General features: G+C 36.1%; 1 protein-coding gene across 5 annotated transcripts in view; it reads right to left on the minus strand.

The window, feature by feature from the left end:
* The window catches only part of LOC149793034 (uncharacterized), a 92,947-nt gene that overhangs the window by 53,350 nt on the left and 18,699 nt on the right, over nt 1-20,898 (minus strand). For all 5 annotated transcript variants that reach the window (XM_089966924.1, XM_089966927.1, XM_089966925.1 and 2 more), the window contains exons 5-7: nt 19,590-19,777; nt 12,841-13,083; nt 2,195-2,293 (exon numbers count right to left, since the gene is read on the minus strand). In XM_089966924.1, coding sequence (XP_089823050.1) covers nt 2,195-2,293; nt 12,841-13,083; nt 19,590-19,777 — 530 coding nt within the window. The remainder of the gene's footprint in view (nt 1-2,194; nt 2,294-12,840; nt 13,084-19,589; nt 19,778-20,898) is intronic.

A 20,898-nucleotide genomic window follows, 5' to 3' on the forward strand; every position in this document is an offset into this window, starting at 1 on the left:
CAATGAATGGCAATCCACAGAATGAACCAAAATCATGCTCAATGAATGGCAATCCACAGAATGAACCGAAATCATGCTCAATGAATGGCAATCCACAGAATGAACCAAAATCATGCTCAATAAATGGCAATCCACAGAAAGAAGTAAAATCTGAGAAACCAAGTGTGGAATGGTCAATAGACAAAGAGAATTTTGATAAATGAATGGAAAAGATAGAAAAGTTACTGGTAGAGGTTGAATTGAGACAAGGTTACAAAACTTCATAACAACAAGAGGAAGTTCACTCATCAAGGAAAGAGTCTGGGGAATCAGCAACATTACAATGTTCATTCTACATGTGGACAGCAAGACGACTTTTCATGAAATTGCCCACTGAGACTAGAAAATGTATCTAAGCAGATAAATAGAGAATCCAATTATCAGGAGAGACAAATAGTCAGTGCAAGAAACAATGATGTCCATACTTTGAACTAGAAAAGGCCATGACTTGAGGCTCAAACTGCAGCTTCGTTTACAATGGACCCAATGAATAACTTCAATCAAATCTCTCAAAATGAAAAAATGTTACATGGCACAGACTCCCATAATATGTTGAAATGTAAGGGAATCTAGATGAAAGGAACTTCTGAAGGAGTAAGGCTGAATTTTCAGCAGACACAATAGCAACATAAACATTTATATCAGACAGAGTTTACAACATAACAGCAGAAGAATAATGTCCACAGTTGCAAATGTATACAATTGTGTCAAGCACAGGCTGCACACCACTAAAATAATTTTGGAAAGCTGTTTTCCATATAGAGTTATGATCACTGAAGCTTGACAGAGAAGTGATTGTTGCAGAAATCCTAGATGGTGGATTTCATGGGATAGATGTTCTACAAAATGAAAACAACTGTCTAACAGACATTCTAATTAATAAGGGAATCATGAAACTAAGTGCAGCTTCAATACCATGCATACATGTTGGCCTCCATAATGACCAGGTAATGAAAGGTCAGGCAGCATACGATTGCATTATGCCACAATACCATGAAACATTGACATTTTTATAGAAATCAAGGATGGCAATGATGAAGATATCAACATTGCATTTAAGTAGAACAGTGTGAGAACATCGCAGAGAAATATACAGTAATCATGGCTACCAGTCTGGTTGACATAAGTGTATGGCCAACTCAAAAAGTCCCATTGTTAAATCCATTTTCCACAGCAGCATCCATAGGGCAAGATGCAATAGTGGAAAGAATACATGATTCACATAATTTTCCAAAATCAGTAAAATTTAACATGTAAAAAAATTGTACACCTTTTATAGAATTTACCAAAATTGGTAAAACTTAGCACATAAAAAACAATTTACACATTTTACAGAATTTACCAGGTAAGTAAACTCAGCAGCATGTAAAAAAAAAAAAATATGGAATTTAAAGAGCGTGAAAAATATCCTCAAAAAAGGACAATATTCAAAAGCAGCCACCATAGACTTTCACTTTAAAGTTGAATCCGGTTGACAACAGTATATATACTAATAATGCGCCACTAGGTCTGGGTCTATGTTGTTTGTTCTGCCGATTACTTCTAACAACTTTCATACACCCAGATCGGCCAGTACATTTTCTGATGGCAGATCTGTGTTTGTGTAAGTCATTATGCAGAAATAAAGGTAACATGTACATACAGCTGGATGTATGCAAAGATGGATGGACAGACAGACAGACATCTTAATATGTATTGCACCTTTAGGCAGGCATATATAGGTCATTGTTCATGATTTCACTCAAAGACAATGTTCTCTACTTTGGACTTAGTACAAATCAAAGTACAGTATACTTGAAAACATTTTTTTACTCAGCACAGATCAAAGAGTTGTTGTTGTTGTAGGATTTAACGCCATTTTCAGCACAAGTTAGGCTATACATGGCGGCCAGTATAACTGGTGGAGGAAGAACCCTGGAAAACCCCAGAAAGAACCACCGACCCATGAGAAGCTACTGGCAAGCTTTCTCACGTACCAACGTTAGCCGAGCCTGATACTCGAACCCACGTAGACAGCAGTGAGATGGCAATGATCCAGAGCACTTTAGACCACTCGGCTACTCGCAGCCCCCAGATCAAAGAGATAAGGGAGTTAACTTTGATTCATGTTTGCACAGTGCAATGAGATGAAAAGTGGGCTGCTAAAAAAACCTACCTTCTGGCAAGCAGAGATCATCGTCAGATGAGGAATCATCTTTTTGGCCTGCTTCTTGTCTTTGTTTTGCTTTTCTTTTCTGTATTCTTGCTCTTAATTCTGAAAGAAAGAATATTACAGGCATCTATAGGGTTAGGGTTACAAACACAGGGACAATAAAATCTTCAGGAATGGTAATTGATCTGCTTATATAAATATACCCCCACAAACACACACAAACACCATTAATGCATATCCAATCCTCCATCATGATGGAGATCAGTCTAAATCTTCTGAAAACTGTTTACAATGACTGATCAACATGCATATCTTCTGATGAGGGCCAATATATGTACAGCAATCTACAAAAAACTGCAAGAGACAAAGTTGCATTCACAAATTGTCCCATGCACTGCAATACAATAAAGGGAAATAACTATTGAAAACATTACAAGAAATAAAGCATTGTCAATATGTGCATTTTTAGATGATGGCCATAATATGTACCAAGTTTCAAGACATAAAAATGGTACTAACAGTTGCCTTGCTAGGCAATCAGCACTAAGAGGTTAGTGCTAGGACTGGTCGACCTGGTGTCAGGATAATGTGACTGGGTGGGACATCATGCTACATGTCTGCGGCATGATGCCCCAGAGCTAGACATTACTATAAACTACCACACTGCAGACATCATAGCGATATGACTGATAAATTGTTATAGTTATGTTAAAATTGGTACAACGTTGCTGGGGTTCAAACTCGCAACCTCCTGCATCCGAGGCAGACACTCTAACCACCAGGCCACCAGAGCATTCACACAGAAATGTCATATCCAGGTGGACAGCCACCCTAGCAACTGTTTGCTATGTGAATTCTAGCAGTGTGTGTATTAGCTTGCCATGTGAATTCTAGCAGTGTGTGTTAGCTTGCCATGTGAATTCTAGCAGTGTGTGTATTAGCTTGCCATGTGAATTCTAGCAGTGTGTGTATTAGCTTGCAATGTGAATTCTAGCAGTGTGTATTAGCTTGCTATGTGAATTCTAGCAGTGTAATAGCTTGCCATGTGAATTTTAGCAGTGTAATAGCTTGCCATGTGCATTCTAGCAGTGTGTGTATTAGTTTGCCATGCGCATTCTAGCAGTGTGTGTATTAGCTTGCCATGTTTATTCTAGCAGTGTGTGTATTAGCTTGCCATGTTTATTCTAGCAGTGTGTGTATTAGCTTGTTATGTGAATTCTAGCAGTGTATTAGCTTGCCATGTGCATTCTAGCAGTGTGTATTAGCTTGCCATGTTTATTCTAGCAGTGTGTGTATTAGCTTGCCATGTGAATTCTAGCAGTGTGTGTATTAGCTTGCTATGTGAATTCTAGCAGTGTGTATTAGCTTGCCATGTGAATTCTAGCAGTGTGTGTATTAGCTTGCCATGTGCATTCTAGCAGTGTGTGTATTAGCTTGCCATGTGAATTCTAGCAGTATGTGAATTAGTTTGCAATGTAAATTCTAGCAGTGTGTGGATTAGCTTGCTATGTGAATTCTAGCAGTGTGTGTATTAGCTTGCCATGTGAATTCTAGCAGTGTGTGTATTAGCTTGCCATGTGAATTCTAGCAGTGTGTGTATTAGCTTGCCATGTGAATTCTAGCAGTGTGTGTATTAGTTTGCAATGTAAATTCTAGCAGTGTGTGGATTAGCTTGCTATGTGAATTCTAGCAGTGTGTATTAGCTTGCCATTTGAATTCTAGCAGTGTGTGTATTAGCTTGCCATGTGAATTCTAGCAGTGTGTGTATTAGTTTGCAATGTAAATTCTAGCAGTGTGTGGATTAGCTTGCTATGTGAATTCTAGCAGTGTGTGTATTAATTTCACTTGATTTATCTAACTGTAGCACATCAAGTAAAATACTTGTCCTAAATTTATGTATCATTTATTAACTTTGCAAAAAGCAAAGCAACCAAAACTTAACCCCAAATGGCTTAAGTAAGTATATAGTAATGGATTTTAAAGTCTGCCAACAGGTTTTGTACTTGACTGGCAGAAAAATACAGCTGACAATACTAGGTTGCAGCATCCATTAATAGCATACATGGTAACAATACTAGGTTGCAGTGTCCATTAATAGCATACATGGTAACAATACTAGGTTGCAGCGTCCATTAATAGCATACATGGTAACAATACTAGGTTGCAGCGTCCATTAATAGCATACATGGTAACAATACTAGGTTGCAGCATCCATTAATAGCATACATGGTAACAATACTAGGTTGCAGCGTCCATTAATAGCATACATGGTAACAATACTAGGTTGCAGCGTCCATTAATAGCATACATGGTAACAATACTAGGTTGCAGCGTCCATTAATAGCATACATGGTAACAATACTAGGTTGCAGCATCCATTAATAGCATACATGGTAAATACGACATGTATCTGAAAGCGAAGATGACTATTCAACTTTTTTACCAAGGCCAAGTTTTTCAAGATTTTCAATTAATGGCCGCATTTCGTGCTTCTTGCTAAACGTTTTTGCATGTCAGTATTTCTCCCCAGTCATGATTTGTCTTGTATATCACAAATCACAATCTATTCCCAAACTACTCCTTTCTGAGTGTCTATACCAAACACAGGGCCTATGGGCTCAGACATTCTACTACCTTGCTACAATGGCCATCTAAAATAAACATGAATGGTAATCATTTGACTACATTATTTTCCTAAATGCTGATTGCAAGTGACAGAGAAGATCTGACAATAAATGCAACCAAGAAGTTGGGGGTGCAGTTGCTGAAACATTCCAATAATGGTGATAACAGACATCACACAAGTAGTATAGACATTGTAGTCATAGGCCATAACCTAACACAAGTAGTACAGACATGGTAATTATAGGCCATAACCTAACACAAGTAGTACAGTCATGGTAATTATAGGCCATAACCTAACACATGTAGTATAGACATGGTAATTATAGGCCATAACCTAACACAAGTAGTATAGTCATGATAGTCATAGGCCATAACCTAACACAAGTAGTACAGACATGGTAATTATAGGCCAAAACCTAACACAAGTAGCATAGACATGATAGTTATAGACCATAACCTAACACAAGTAGCATAGACATGATAGTTATAGGCCATAACCTAACACAAGTAGTATAGACATGGTAATTATAGGCCATAACCTAACACAAATAGTACAGACATGGTAATTATAGGCCATAACCTAACACAAATAGTACAGACATGATAGTTATAGACCATAACCTAACACAAGTAGCATAGACATGATAGTTATAGACCATAACCTAACACAAGTAGTACAGACATGGTAATTATAGGCCATAATCTAACACAAGTAGCATAGACATGGTAATTATAGGCCATAACCTAACACAAGTAGTACAGACATGGTAATTATAGGCCATAACCTAACACAAATAGTACAGACATGATAGTTATAGACCATAACCTAACACAAGTAGCATAGACATGATAGTTATAGACCATAACCTAACACAAGTAGTACAGACATGGTAATTATAGGCCATAACCTAACACAAGTAGCATAGACATGATAGTTATAGACCATAACCTAACACAAGTAGTATAGACATGATAATTATAGGCCATAACCTAACACAAGTAGTATAGACATGATAATTATAGGCCATAACCTAACACAAGTAGTATAGACATGATAATTATAGGCCATAACCTAACACAAGTAGCATGGACATGATAGTTATAGGCCATAACCTAACACAAGTAGTACAGGCATGGTAGTTATAGGCCATAACCTAACACAAATAGTACAGACATGGTAGTTATAGGCCATAACCTAACACAAGTAGTATAGACATGGTAGTTCTGGGCCGTAGTGCATGAGATTATGTATGGAAGCATGAAAGGGCTAGAAAGTCTTCTGTGAATCTCCAACAAGCTTTTTATTACAGCAACAAAGGCCTCCTTGCAACCATGCTGAATGATACCTCTACATCAATTGTCATAGCATGGGCCCCTGGGGAAAATTTCATTTTCCATCTGATGGTATTTTTTAACCTTGTCTACAATTAGCAATATTTTTTATTGGAGATGTGTCCTTTTTATAGACTCCTAGAGGTGTGGTCTGAGATAGTATTTGGTCTGTCCTCTGCAAGCATGCAGATCTTGTCATGTAACCCTTGGAAAACCACTTTCTTCCAGACCAAGTCAACTGTCACGTACATAGGTTTGGTTGTTACAATGCTGCAAACTGGAAAACAAGTGCAGTGGTGGAAGTTACCAGTGGAAAGACCAAACACCACTTGGCTCCAAATGGAGGAGCAAAACCTCAGGGAGTTCAAGTTCAGACTGCACACCCGAAGGCAAAAGACACAATGTCACATCTACTGGAATGCTACCTCAAGTGGCATATCAATACGAAAATGACTCTTGACCCAGCATTTTTATAAGTTGATCACATTCCTCATCAATGCACAGCAGACCCATCATGCACCAGTGGCACCAGTTAACCCAAGCAAATCCCACCACTTCTAGGTAAAAAGTGGCCTCCTGGGCTCAAAACGTAATGTACAAAGTGTGTGTGAATGACTACAGCAGTGTCCCTTAGTGCAGAAACTAGATGGTGTATGAGTCCAGACTCATGCAAAATACTGGCCTCTATTCATTTTTGAGCTATTATCACACTTGAACCACAACAAGAGTGAGCTGCAGACCTAGATCTATAGCCAAACATTAGTGTGCCTTCTTAAGCTGCCATTAAACTTCCTTACTGCGGCAGCTGCCAACTCCTTAAGAGCAACAGCTCCATTTGTATGATTTTCATGGAAATAAAATACATCTCTCAATTATCAGCCAAATGCTCCTCAATGTTCTTGCCCTTGTCCTCCCCATGTTTTCTTTGACTTTGAAAAGTATCAGTCCAAGCTCTTCAATATGTTTATCCATGTCATCGTTTGACTTGCTAGGAGCTGGTACTGTTTCTGGAGGTCTACTATGATGCTCGTCTAAATTTCTCCAAGCAACATCATGTATGGTGTTGATGACGTGACCTGACTTGCTAAAATGTCTGAGATAATGTTATCCATTCCATTATCTCTATGTGTATACATTAATAAAAAAAAACAACTGTTCCATGTTAGGTTAATAAAACCCTATAATACATACCATTTTGTTAATGGATATACTGACCATCTTTCTTGCCCACATTCACATACGGCTGAGGTTATGCATCATAAATGACCATGTTACATCCTAGCATATCTTTGTCACGTAAAATGACCACATTACATCCTAGCACATCTATGTCATGTAAAATGACCACATTACATCCTAGCACATCTATGTCATGTAAAATGACCACATTACATCCTAGCACATTTCTGTCACATAAAATGGTCACATTACATCCTAGCAAATTTTTGTCAAAGAAAATGGACACATTACATCATAGCACATTTTTTGTCACATAAAATGGACACATTACATCCTAGCAAATTTTTGTCACATAAAATGGACACATTACATCCTAGCAAATTTTTGTCACAAAAATGGACATAACATCTTAGCACATTTTTTGACACTTTAATGGCCAAATTACATCGTAGCAACTTTTTTGACACATAAATGGCCACATTACATCCTAGCAGATTTCTTGACACATAAATGGTCATATTACATCCAAGCAGATTTTTTACACATAAATGGCCACATTACATCCTAGCAGATTATTTGACACATAAAATGCCCTCAACCATCGACAAGTAGTATCTGCAAAAATATAATTTAGTACACCTAGTTGTAAAAGTAAATCCAAATAGATAAAAACAGAAAATGTCATAATTTGCATTGACCCGTCCTTTTCTATTTGTGTTCATAAAGCCTTAGGTACCTCTGCATGACCACCATTTGAGTTTAGAAGACCTCGGGTACCTCTGTATGACCACCATTTGAGTTTAGAAGACCTCGGGTACCTCTGCATGACCACCATTTGAGTTTAGAAGACCTCGGGTACCTCTGCATGACCACCATTTGAGTTTAGAAGAACTCGGGTACCTCTGCATGACTACCATTTGAGTTTAGAAGACCTCAGGTACCTCTGCATGACTACCATTTGAGTTTAGAAGACCTCGGGTACCTCTGCATGACCACCATTTGAGTTTAGAAGACCTCGGGTACCTCTGCATGACTACCATTTGAGTTTAGAAGACCTCGGGTACCTCTCTTCAAAGCTTCCATTTGTGTTTACAAGCTGTTAGGAACCTTTGCATAGCTTCCAAAGCTGCATCTACTTTTTTGTGGTGCTGGAAACAATTTTGAAGCCTCTGGAAACACTGCTGAGGTCATAAGGAAATTCACTCGTGAATACTGGAACTCATCTATATGGATGATGAAACTCACACAGGAACCCAAGGATTTGTCAATATGAGTATTATCAAACAATCACTATACTTTACAAGTTTTGGGATAATCCACCAAAAACTGGGGGAATATGATTGTCCTTAAGCAAATGAAAACAAACAGGGCAGTAACTTTAACAAAAATCATAGTAAACATGTGATTTCGGTGATGACCATAACATTTACCAAGTCAATAAATCAAATATCAATGGACTAGACGTTTTAAGGAGGATGTACTGGAAACTGCAGTCCTACTAATTCCAGTTAATATTCTCAGCAAGAATTTCAAGTGATTAATTCATCTTCTGCCCAAGAGCATACATTACACGAATAAAGAGAATCATCTCAATAGTAACCCCCCCTCCATTAAGGAATGATAAACTAAGTAGGACTCAAATGGAACATAATTTTAAACCATTTCAGCTTATTCTTTTGCCTCTTAATATGAGCTTATATAATTCGCTTAGCATGTAAATCCATAAATAACACATCTGAATCGTAGAGTTATTTAGCTTGTTTATTTCCACTATATTGTGGGAGGCACAGTGACTCAGTGATGTGCAAGCTTTCACATGTGACCAGAAGGACCATCATATCAACCTGGGTCTACTACCATAGTGTGTCCTTGACAAGGGACATTACTCCAATTGCCCTGGGTCTACTACCATAGTGTGTCCCTGACAAGTGACATTATTCCTATTTCCTTGGGTCTACTACTATAGTGTGTCCTTGGATAAGGGACGATACTCCAATTGCCTTGGGTCTACTACCACAGTGGTGGCGCTCTACAGTTTCATATTTTGCATAGGGTTAGAATTTTAAAGAAAAAAAATTTCCCCCGGTTTCCTCACTGGTCATACTGGCTATTTAAAAAAGACCTTGTATTATCTTAGGTACTGTTCAAAGAACCTTTAATTCCCTTTATTTTGGTGTATGACTGATAGCGGTTATAGAGTATACAGCTTGGCCTTACTCCAGATGTGCACCTTTCAAAAAAGTGCTAGCTCCACTTAGCCATTTTCTCTTCCTGAACTTCAGAGGTAAATTGTAATAAAAAGAGCTGATCATTTTTTTTTACATTTGATATATTTAGTAATTCATTTATTACGCTTTCAGAAGCTGGTGTTGTCTAGTCTGGTAAAATTCATTTTCCTTACTTAAACAGCTGCTAAGGATAGTGTACTTTAGACAAATTCGGGCTGATTTTTGGAGCACAAGGAAGCAGTCACTTTAGTTAGCAGTGTGTTAAGATCATTTACAGTTTCCAAAAGCACAATATTCAAAGAAATGTCAGCCATATTACATCAAAGTAGCATAGAGGTATGCCAACATTCTCTCCACTGTATATGTTTTAACACTTAAAGTACTAGTCGTGACATTAGTCGTGCTGTCGGTTGATGTCTCGTAGTGCTTGTCGTGACTTAAGTCATCTTCCAGGTAAGAAACTAATGTCCGCATCCTATTACTTCAACTAACCAAGGCTGCTTGTAAAACTATATTTGATTGGTTTATAAAGGCCCGGAACATGCATTCCATTGTACTTTACTATGCATTTAGCAAAGAAGTTTTACAAATACTCGCTTTTGAGCATGTGGTACCTGGAAAAAATTAAAATGGCTGACAATGAATATGATGGTGATTTCTTGCAACAGATACTGGCTTCTGATAGTGATGATGACAATGATTTTGAAGGATTTGAGGAGGATGAAATTATTGGAGCTGGTAAAGTGTTGATGGAGATACCCATGATTGATTTTGAGCCAGGAATTGACATGGAACTGGAGTCTGATGTATATGCTGACTGGACAAGAAAAGATGGCATGCCTGTCAACCCCACATTCAATGGTAATTCAAAATTAAATGTTGAGATGGCGAATACTGAACCTATGGACTATTTAAAACTTTTTTTGATGACAAGTTATTGCATCTGATAGTACTAGATCAAACAAATCATTATGCAGATCAGAGAGTTCATGGGGCAGACTTGAAGGAGAACAGTCGCATGACGAAATGGCAGCCTGGCACACCTGAGCAGCTAAAACTATTGTTCGCTTTGATTCCAACTGGGCTACTGATGATGTGATATCAATGCCATACTTCAGCAAAAAAATGAGTATGGGATAGATTTCTAGCCATTCTAAGCAATTTACAGCTGGCAGACAATGAAAACAATCAAGGTGGCCCTTTACACAAAATCCGCCCAATGATTGAAAAATATAAAGCATTTGCTGAGGTTTATTCACCAAATATGAACCTCAGTTTTGATGATATTAGAATAAATAACAAGTGAAAATTTTTCATGAACATTTATTACTGACTATGGGGGCCTAAACTTACCTCTGACATTCATGGAGTGAATGTTTACAAAACTGTTACCTTTTCTTTACCAGTGATTTTCACAATTTAGATATAACATTGTGACAGACATTACATGTACATGCCATAACTACTAAAGAATGTAATATTTCTTAGATATATTTTAACTTTTCCATTAAAAACAAACAAAAATACAGATGAAATACAATCATAACTTGTCATTGTACCTGTATTTGCACCTGTACATGCAAATATGTTGAACTTACACCTGTGCCTTAATCTAATCTTAACGTTTAGACATCCACCATCATTTTTCATATAGGGTTTGTGTATCTATTGTGTTTTTTTTATCGAAATACATGCAATTTAAAAACTCTGCAGTTTTCTTCTTTTTTTCTTTCTCAAACAATTGAGATGTTGGCTGTTGACTGAGACTTTAATGATCAATTTAGTCCCTACATAGTCCATTTGAAACAATGACTGTGACGCTTTTGATCAAAGTAGTCCCTATATTGTCCATTTCAAACAATGACCAAGATGCTTTTGATTAATACAGTCCCTATATAGTCCATTTCAAGCAATGACTGAGATGCTTTTGATCAATATAGTCCCTATATAGTCCATTTCAAACAATGATTGACATGTGTTTGATCAATGTAGTCCCAATATAGTCCATTTCAAGCAATGACTGAGATGCTTTTGATCAATGTAGTCCCTATATAATCATTTTCAAATAATGACTGAGATGCTTTTGATCAATATAGTCCCTATATAGTCCATTTCAAGCAATGACTGAGATGCTTTTGATCAATGTAGTCTCTATATAATCATTTTCAAATAATGACTGAGATGCTTTTGATCAATATAGTCCCTATATAGTCCATTTCAAGCAATGACTGAGATGCTTTTGATCAATATAGTCACTATATAGTCTTTTTAAGCAATGACTGAGATGCTTTTGATCAATGTAGTTCCTATATAGTCCATTTCAAGCAATGACTGAGATGCTTTTGATCAATATAGTCCCTATATAGTCCATTTCAAGCAATGACTGAGATGCTTCTGGTCAATGTAGTCCCTATATAGCTCATTTCAAAGAAAGACAGATGTTTTTGCTCAATGTAGTCCCTATATAGTCCATTTCAAGCAATGACTGAGATGCTTTTGATCAATATAGTCCCTATATAGTCCATTTCAAGCAATGACAGATGTTTTTGATCAATCAAGTCCCTATATAGTCATTTTCAAATAATGGCATGTTTTTGATTAATGTAGTCTCTATGAAGTCCATTTCAAACAATGACCAAGATGCTTTTGCTCAATGTAGTCCCTATATAATCCATTTCAAACAATGACCAAGATGATTTACTCTTGTAGTCCCTATATAGTCCATTTTAAACAATGACAGAGCTGCTTTTGCTCAATGTAGTCCCTACTGAGTAAATTTCAAACAATGAGTATGATTTATGGTCTTCAAAAGGATGTTCAAAGATTCAATTAAGAAAATGGTTATGTTTATTGTGCTATCATTGCAGTTTTCTAAATCTGCCAGAATGCGAGTTAAAAGTGTCACTTTAAACATCCAAACTGACAATATGGTTTTTTAAGATGTGAGAATGACTATCACTCATTACCGTTCTCATTACCATTATCATTCTGCAAGCAGTGCTTGCTCTACGTACACTGCCATTCAATGTTCAGATGACTGTGTCTTAAGCAACCACCTCTTAAAATTGAATCACACAGCCTCCACAGACACATGATTGTTTGGGGAAATTCAGTTTATGGTATCTTGAAAAAATGTTTTAAATCAGGTGTTTAATATAATTGATATTAAAGACAGGCTCGACTGCTTTTACTCATTTAATATGAAGATTTGTCCACAATTAGCATAGTCATAACATTCTCACCAGTGGGGATGGCTTTATTAATAAGGTACTGTAGTAAACTTACTCTCATGGAGTCTTTCCTCCCAGTCTTTCTTCCGAAGACTGACATAATGCATTTCTCCCACCAGTCCAATGTACAGATCCTCACCCATTTGGAGCTCTTTGTCTTTCTTTGTCTTATTCTGTTTTGTAAGGGAACTAGCCTTATCCTTTCTATGACTGGTATCAGTGCCTTTGGTCTTGGCATCAGCTTTGCTGGTAGAAGATGCAGTACCAGTCTGTAATGACTGGGACTCTGCACCTGTCACTGAACAAAAATTAATAATAATAAAAATTATAATAGCAGTAACCATAGTAAAAATATATGTAAAAAAAAAAAGAAAATATTTATAAATTGGCATTATACTACTCAAATTATTGTCAAAATTCCAGTACAATTAATGGCTGCTACACATTTCCTTTAATATGATAATGAATAACAACATAATTTCTGAGTAAACTACAATTCAACATCAAAACTATATATTGTTTTACTCTAAACCCATTTCAATTCCTAACAAAAGGAAATGGGGTTAGTATAGAACATTTCTTACTATGTAAGAAAAATAGCAGGCCTTTAATCAATTTATGAAAGTTAACTTGACCTTGAGCAAATGAATTCATTATTTTTAATTGTCCTTTTAAATTTTATCTAATCCGATGTCTAAGCATATTGTAGGTACAGTATTATTTAATTTCCTTTAATCTGATGTCTAAGCATGTTGTAGGTACAGCATTATTTAATCTCCTCTAATGCAATGTCTAAGCATGTTCTAGGTACAGCATTATTTAATCTCCTCTAATGCAATGTCTAAGCATGTTCTAGGTACAGTATTATTTAATTTCCTCTAATCTGATGTCAAAGCATGTTCTAGGTACAGTATTATTTAATCTCCTCTAATATGATGTATAAGCATGTTGTAGGCACAGTATTATTTCATTTCCTTTAATCTGATGTCTAAGCATGTTGTAGGTGCAGTATTATTTCATTTCCTCTAATCCGTTGTCTAATCATGTTGTAGGTACAGTATTATTTCATTTCCTCTAATACGATGTCCAAGCATGTTCTAGGTACAGTATTATTTCATTTCCTCTAATCCGATGTCCAAGCAAGTTGTAGGTACAGTATTATTTAATTTCCTCTAATCCAATGTCTAAGCAAGTTGTATGTACAATATTATTCACTTTCCTTTAATCCGATGTCTAAGCATGTTGTAGGTACAGTATTATTTCATTTCCTCTAATCCATTGTCTAAGCATGTTGTAGTTACAGTATTATTTAATTTCCTCTCATCCGATGTCTAAGCATGTTGTAGGTACAGTATTATTCAATTTCCTCTAATCTGATGTCTAAGCATGTTGTAGTTACAGTATTATTTAATTTCCCCTAATCCGATGTCCAAGCATGTTGTAGGTACAGTATTATTTCATTTCCTCTAATCTGATGTCCAAGCAAGTTGTAGGTACAGTATTATTTAATTTCTTCTAATTCGATGTCTAAGCATGTTCTAGGTACAGTATTATTTAATTTCCTCTAATCCGATGTCTAAGGATGTTGTAGGTACAGTATTATTTAATTTCCTTTAATCCAATGTATTAGCATGCTGTAGGTACAGTATTATTTAATTTCCTCTTCACAAAGGGCTATCTGCAGTTGGATATTCCTTCGCTATGTCAAATTTTACTTGCCAATATGTAATGGGTATTTCAAATTTCACTTGCCAATGGACAATGGGTCATTCAAATTTTACTTGCCAATGGGTATTTCAAAGACCCAAATAGTTTCAATCCACTAACAAAACTCCCCCCTCTTCCCGAGAATGTTTACCAAAACAGCTTGTCTACCTTGCTATCTTGTGACCTCACTTATGCTGCAATCTTGTATCAACCCTGATGCTCAATTATTGAGGTAGAGATGATACAATTAAAATATTGAGGTAGAATAAAGTATTGAGGTCAAAGTGTATACAATTATAGTATTGAGGTCAAAGTGTATACAATTATAGTATTGAGGTCAAAGTGTATACAATTATAGTATTGAGGTCAAAGTGTATACAATTATAGTATTGAGGTAAAAGTGTATACAATTATAGTATTGAGGTCAAAGTGTATACAATTATAGTATTGAGGTCAAAGTGTATTCAATCAAAGCAAAACCCTAACACTGTCAGACAGGTAGCATTCACATTCAGCAGAAACTGTAATGTAATATTTTGATTTAGTAGACAATTTATATGACTTGATGATGGTTAACAACTCTGTTCACATTATAATCTATCTATTCTTTGGCTGCAGGTCTCTTTATAAATCAACCATCATAAAACTGAAACTCTGGTACATTATATGATAAATAATCCCAAAGGTATCTGGGTGTGAAATAATATATATTTTCATTTAGAAATGCAGGCTGTTTTGGATTGTTAAACAAAAGTAAGTGGATCGTCTGTGTAGTTTTTAACTATATAAAAGCAACTATGGATCATAAATAATCCTGGAGTGTAAGTGTGTGTGCGTAATTTGGATTTTTAACAAAGCTTTAACAATTTTCCAGTCATATCACTATGATGTAAGCAGTGTGGCAGTTTATAGTGATGTCCAGTACTGGGGCGTCATGTCGCAGACATGTATCAGTACCATGTCCCACCCAGTCACATTATCCTGACATCAGGAAAACCAGTCCTAACACTAACCTATTCATGTTAAGCACTAATCGAGGCAGCTGCTAGTACCATTTATATGTCTTTCATGTCACTCAAGTGGGCTTCAAAACTGTGACTTCCTGCATCCAAGGTGGATGCTCTAGAGACTTAGGCTGGATTGGTCTGGAGTGTAAGTGGATCATCTTTCTTACAGATATTGAATTTTCGCCATATGTTGTTTTGTTTACAACTGCATAAATAGGCACAAAAAGACTTCAAAAATTCTGAAGTAATATAAAAACTCATAAGCAATATAAAAACTCATAAGCATTATAAAAACTCATAAGTTGCCACAACAGCAACTAACTACCAGTGTCGGATGTCATCTGATCCCCCAATTCTGTTCTGATCAAATGTTTCCTATTCCATAAGGTAAATTCAAGAACTTTTCACAAAACTCAGTTTTCAACAAATTTTCAAATAATTCTTTATAACATTCTACATGCTTTCAAGAATTCAAGGAGTTTCCATGGTTGTACAAACCATGACAACCATAGATACTCAGTTAGAAGTCATGTCAATCTACAAATTGTACAGACCCAGATCTGCCATCACATAATGTGCTGACAGATCTGGGTCTATGCAATTTGTTTGGAGTAATCAGTAGAACAAACACAGACCCTTAATCTACGGATACAAGTGTTTTATGCAACAGTAAATCAAGGTCTATGTTGTTTGCAGTTGGACTTGATTTATAAGCAAGTATATACAAATATATCATTGAAATATCATTCATAACTTAAATTATTTTTTAGTTCAATTTTTATGAATGTTTCAACAATTATTTTAAATATTTTTTGGGATAAACCTAAAGTAATTTTTTCAAAATGAAAGGTGACAATTGTAAAGGAAAAGTAATGCTAGGAAGCAGAAATGAGTATTCTCCCTTTCTCAACTGACTCATTTGCCAATTCAATGTACATCTTCCCTCTAAGTCTGTAAAGACTTTTTAGGTATATATGGCTGAGTAGTTTGTTTTCTAGCATTCAACAGGACTATTTTACAGAAGGCTCAATGATTTGGGTGCAATGTTTTCTTCCTTTCAACAAAACGTTTAACACACTACTGGTTATATCCTACAGAAGAAATGATGCTTTAAAATGCCTTTCCCAAGGACACCAGTAGTACAAGTTGAATGTTTTACCATGCCTCCCAAGGACACCAGTACTACAAGTTTAATGTTTTACCATGCCTCCCAAGGAGACCAGTACTACAAGTTTGGCGTTCTACCATGCCTCCCAAGGACACCAGTACTATAAGTTTAATGTTTTACCATGCCTCCCAAGGACACAAGTACTACAAGTTTAGTGTTCTACCATGCCTCCCAAGGACACCTGTACTATAAGTTTAATGTTTTACCATGCTTCCCAAGGACACCAGTACTACAAGTTTAGTGTTCTACCATGCCTCCCAAGGACACCAGTACTATAAGTTTAGTGTTCTACCATGCCTCCCAAGGACACCAGTACAAGTTTAGTGTTCTACCATGTCTCCCAAGGACACCAGTACTACAAGTTTTGTGTTCTACCATGCCTCCCAAGGACACCAGTACTACAAGTTTAGTGTTCTACCATGCCTCCCAAGGACACCAGTACTATAAGTTTAGTGTTCTACCATGCCTCCCAAGGACACCAGTACAAGTTTAGTGTTCTACCATGCCTCCCAAGGACACCAGTACTACAAGTTTAGTGTTCTACCATGCCTCCCAAGGACACCAGTACTACAAGTTTTGTGTTCTACCATGCCTCCCAAGGACACCAGTACTACAAGTTTTGTGTTCTACCATGCCTCCCAAGGACACCAGTACAAGCTTAGTGTTCTACCATGCCTCCCAAGGACACCAGTACAAGCTTAGTGTTCTACCATGCCTCCCAGCTGGCCCCATATTCAGAAAGCTCATCAACTTGCCTGCACACTCAAACATAATTTTTTCTTCAAGTCAATAATGACTGAATTAATGTGCATACAAGAAATTAGTCAGTTAGAATTTGTCAAGTTTAATAATGTCCCTGAATACTAGCTGTGATTTTATGAAATCCTTTGTCATGGCAGAGCCAGAATAACAGAGGGTTGTGGGTTCAAATCTTGACAGGACCAAACCAGACTGGTTGCTGTGTCATAAGTTTCTGGACAGGGAATTTTGTTCTCATAGCATATGTACTTAAAGTCTTTAGTGTGATGATGTACTAAAATGGTACTTGGTGTGATGATGTGTCATTAGACATCGCTTTGGTAGAAAATGTCCTTACAAACTCTTGTTGAAACTTTGACCCAGTGTTGTCCAAGATGTCAACAATAGTTTCCACCTGGTTGTTAAAGAACCAAAATTATTGCCAAAGATAAAAAAAATATCGATTTCATAGAAGGTGTACTGATAAAAACTGGCCAACTGGCATTGGAGCAAAATATTCAAAATACATTTTCAACCTGGTTGCTATTAATGTCAATGTTACCTATTCAGAGCTTCAATTTATGCAGATCATATGGCACCTTTGATGGTCATTGACACTGATCTGAAGCAATGCTATTTTATTCACTCCTACAAATGAAATCAGCCTTTTTGTATCACATGATTGGGTCAACTCTGTTTTATTTTATCTTGCCAATGTGTATGCCATTTCTGTCACCAATCCTAGTTAAATTCAATTAATGAATAATCAGCTTGCAAGAAGACCTTATATATATATATATATATATATATATATATATATATATATATATATATATATATATATATATATATATTATATATATATATATATATATAACAGGTTGTGAAATGCACATTTTCAATAGCTGATGTGTAAGCACTGATTTTTTCTACCAAATATAGACACTACTTCCTTTATGTGAAAATCTGCTGTTAACATAATACACATGAAAGGCACCTGTGAAGAAAGGCATGCATCTCATGAAAAATGTTTTCAATTTTATACAGCCAAGGGCAGGGAAAGGGAGTAATGGAATGAACTGCTTGCATTTTACATTCATCCTTGTGGTACATTTTGTGGTATAGCAGGCAAAGCCCAGTTAAATGGTTCAATTTTATCTTACTGGAAGCTGTCACTTGCTAATTTTCAAATATAAAATTACTTGGTCTTAATTTCCGAATATAAAATTATTTGGCCTTAACTTTCAAATATAAATTAATATGACTCAAAATTCTGTTACAATTTCACCTATTAAGAAGTAAACAACCCAATGTCTTGATTTCACATTTATTTTCAAGGAATCCATAAAATGTCTTGATTTCACCTTTATTTTCAAGGAGTCCACAATCAGGGATCATCCGTGCAGGTTCAGCTTCTGGGACCATTCCTGCTATTGAGTAGGGGTTATGCTAGGATGCTATTTCAGACCTTGAGATCATCCCAGTACAGACCTTGGCATAAGCCCAGGTCACTAGAATATTAGAATATGGGGTATAGTAAGGCTGGGATCAACCCGCCTTAAGCCAGAGATAATCACTGGGCTTTAGTGATGTTCTTTCTCTTCAAGTGAGCAGTGCCCAGAGAGAAACCAAAAAGTATTTCTTTTTAATTTTCTGAAATTTAGATATATTTATATGGAAAGGTTATCCCCACTTTAAATGTGTTTATATGGAAAAGGTTATCCCCACTTACTTTAAATGTGTTCATATGGAAAGGTTATCCCCACTTTAAATGTGTTTATATGGAAAGGTTATCACCACTTTAAACGTGTTTATATGGAAAGGTTATCCCCACTCGATTTTAACTACTTAGAGAACTGTCGTGTATGATGTTTTAATTTACAAGGTGATGCTGTCAGAAGCAACTTCACAAGTTTTCACTTGGTTCCGATGGAAACAACTCAAGAAGGGTAGCAATAAAGACAAAAATCTCAAAAAAATTGTGTCTCAAGAACTTGTTTCCACTGCATTTTTAGCATTAGTAAAAAAGCCTACATTATACAACTATATATTTCCCCTTTCTGATAATACCACCTGCTTTGATATAACATAAATTATGATAATCTTAAAGACCTCAGAAGCATAATACAGTTTCTTAACATATAAACATGGCATGTGCCCTTGATAAGTTAGGAAGTGTGATACCTTCAGACTTGGCTGTCCCTGCCAATGACTCATCTTTAACTGTCTTGCTGCCATTGGCTTCTTCTTTTTCCTTCTGCATCTTTTTCTCTTCCTCATCAGACATGCGTTGCGGCTGGACTACAGTCCGTGAGTTGCCTGACATTCCACCCAGCACAATTATGCGGCATTTCAGCACCTCCGACATGGCTCTTCATAGAGGAGAGAATTATTTGAATTTAAAAATTATAATTTAATGATACACAAATTTGCACAGTAAATTCTCTAAGAAAAACAAAAATTAAATGACAAGCAAGCAGTAAGATTTGTATGATCCTCATGGGCATTAGGATTAGAATTAGGATTAGTATGATCTTCATGAAGATTAGGATTAGGATTTGGATGATCTTCATGGGGATTAGATTTAAGATCAGTATCATCTTCATGAGTATTAGAATTAGGATTAGTATGATCTTCATGAAGATTAGGATTAGGATTAGTATGATCTTCATGAGGATTAGGATTAGTATGATCTTCATGAGGATTATGATTAGTATGATCTTCTTGAAGATAAGGATTAGCAAGATCTTCATGGGGATTAGGAATAGGATTTTTTTATCCTCATGGGTTATTTTATCTTCAGCATTTGATGGAGTCACCAACATTTTTAACTCTATTGTTTTTACCAATCTTCAGCACCCCCACAAAAACAAGATTTCCTGCATTTCATAAGGTAGTGCAAAAAATGCTATGTGAAAAAATATTTCAATTACCATGGTAAATGATAATTTAATGACTCATGTCCTGTCATTAAGTGTTTAGTTCGTATGGGAATATGTTAACAATCTAAATTATTATATAACTTCCACGTTTTCTATATTCTGATTTATTAGACTTTCACATCATGTCTTTGTTAAAACTTTATTCAAGTGTGTATCAAGTATTACTAAATCACTAATTAATTACATAATATATTCTCCATCTATCTATCTGTTAATACATCCATCTGTTAATACATCCATCTGTTAATACATACATCTGTTAATACATCCATCTGTTAATACTTCCATCTGTTAATACATATATCTGTTAATAGATACATCTGTTAATACATACATCTACCTCTCCTCCACTTTTGTATGTCTGTACTTGCTCTTGACATGAACATCTAAAGACTACAATTTAATGGTGGTTTCAGAGGGAGGTGAAGGGGGAGGCAAACAGGAGGTGATTTTTCCAAAGGTTTACTTTCCATTCCGTATTAGTATGCTATCACACACACACACACAGTTATGAACCTAAAAGTCCATATATTGTTACACTTTATCTATTT

Source organism: Sinohyriopsis cumingii, chromosome 8, assembly GCF_028554795.1.
Source record: "Sinohyriopsis cumingii isolate HCF-2022 chromosome 8, ASM2855479v2, whole genome shotgun sequence".
Taxonomy (NCBI): domain Eukaryota; kingdom Metazoa; phylum Mollusca; class Bivalvia; order Unionida; family Unionidae; genus Sinohyriopsis; species Sinohyriopsis cumingii.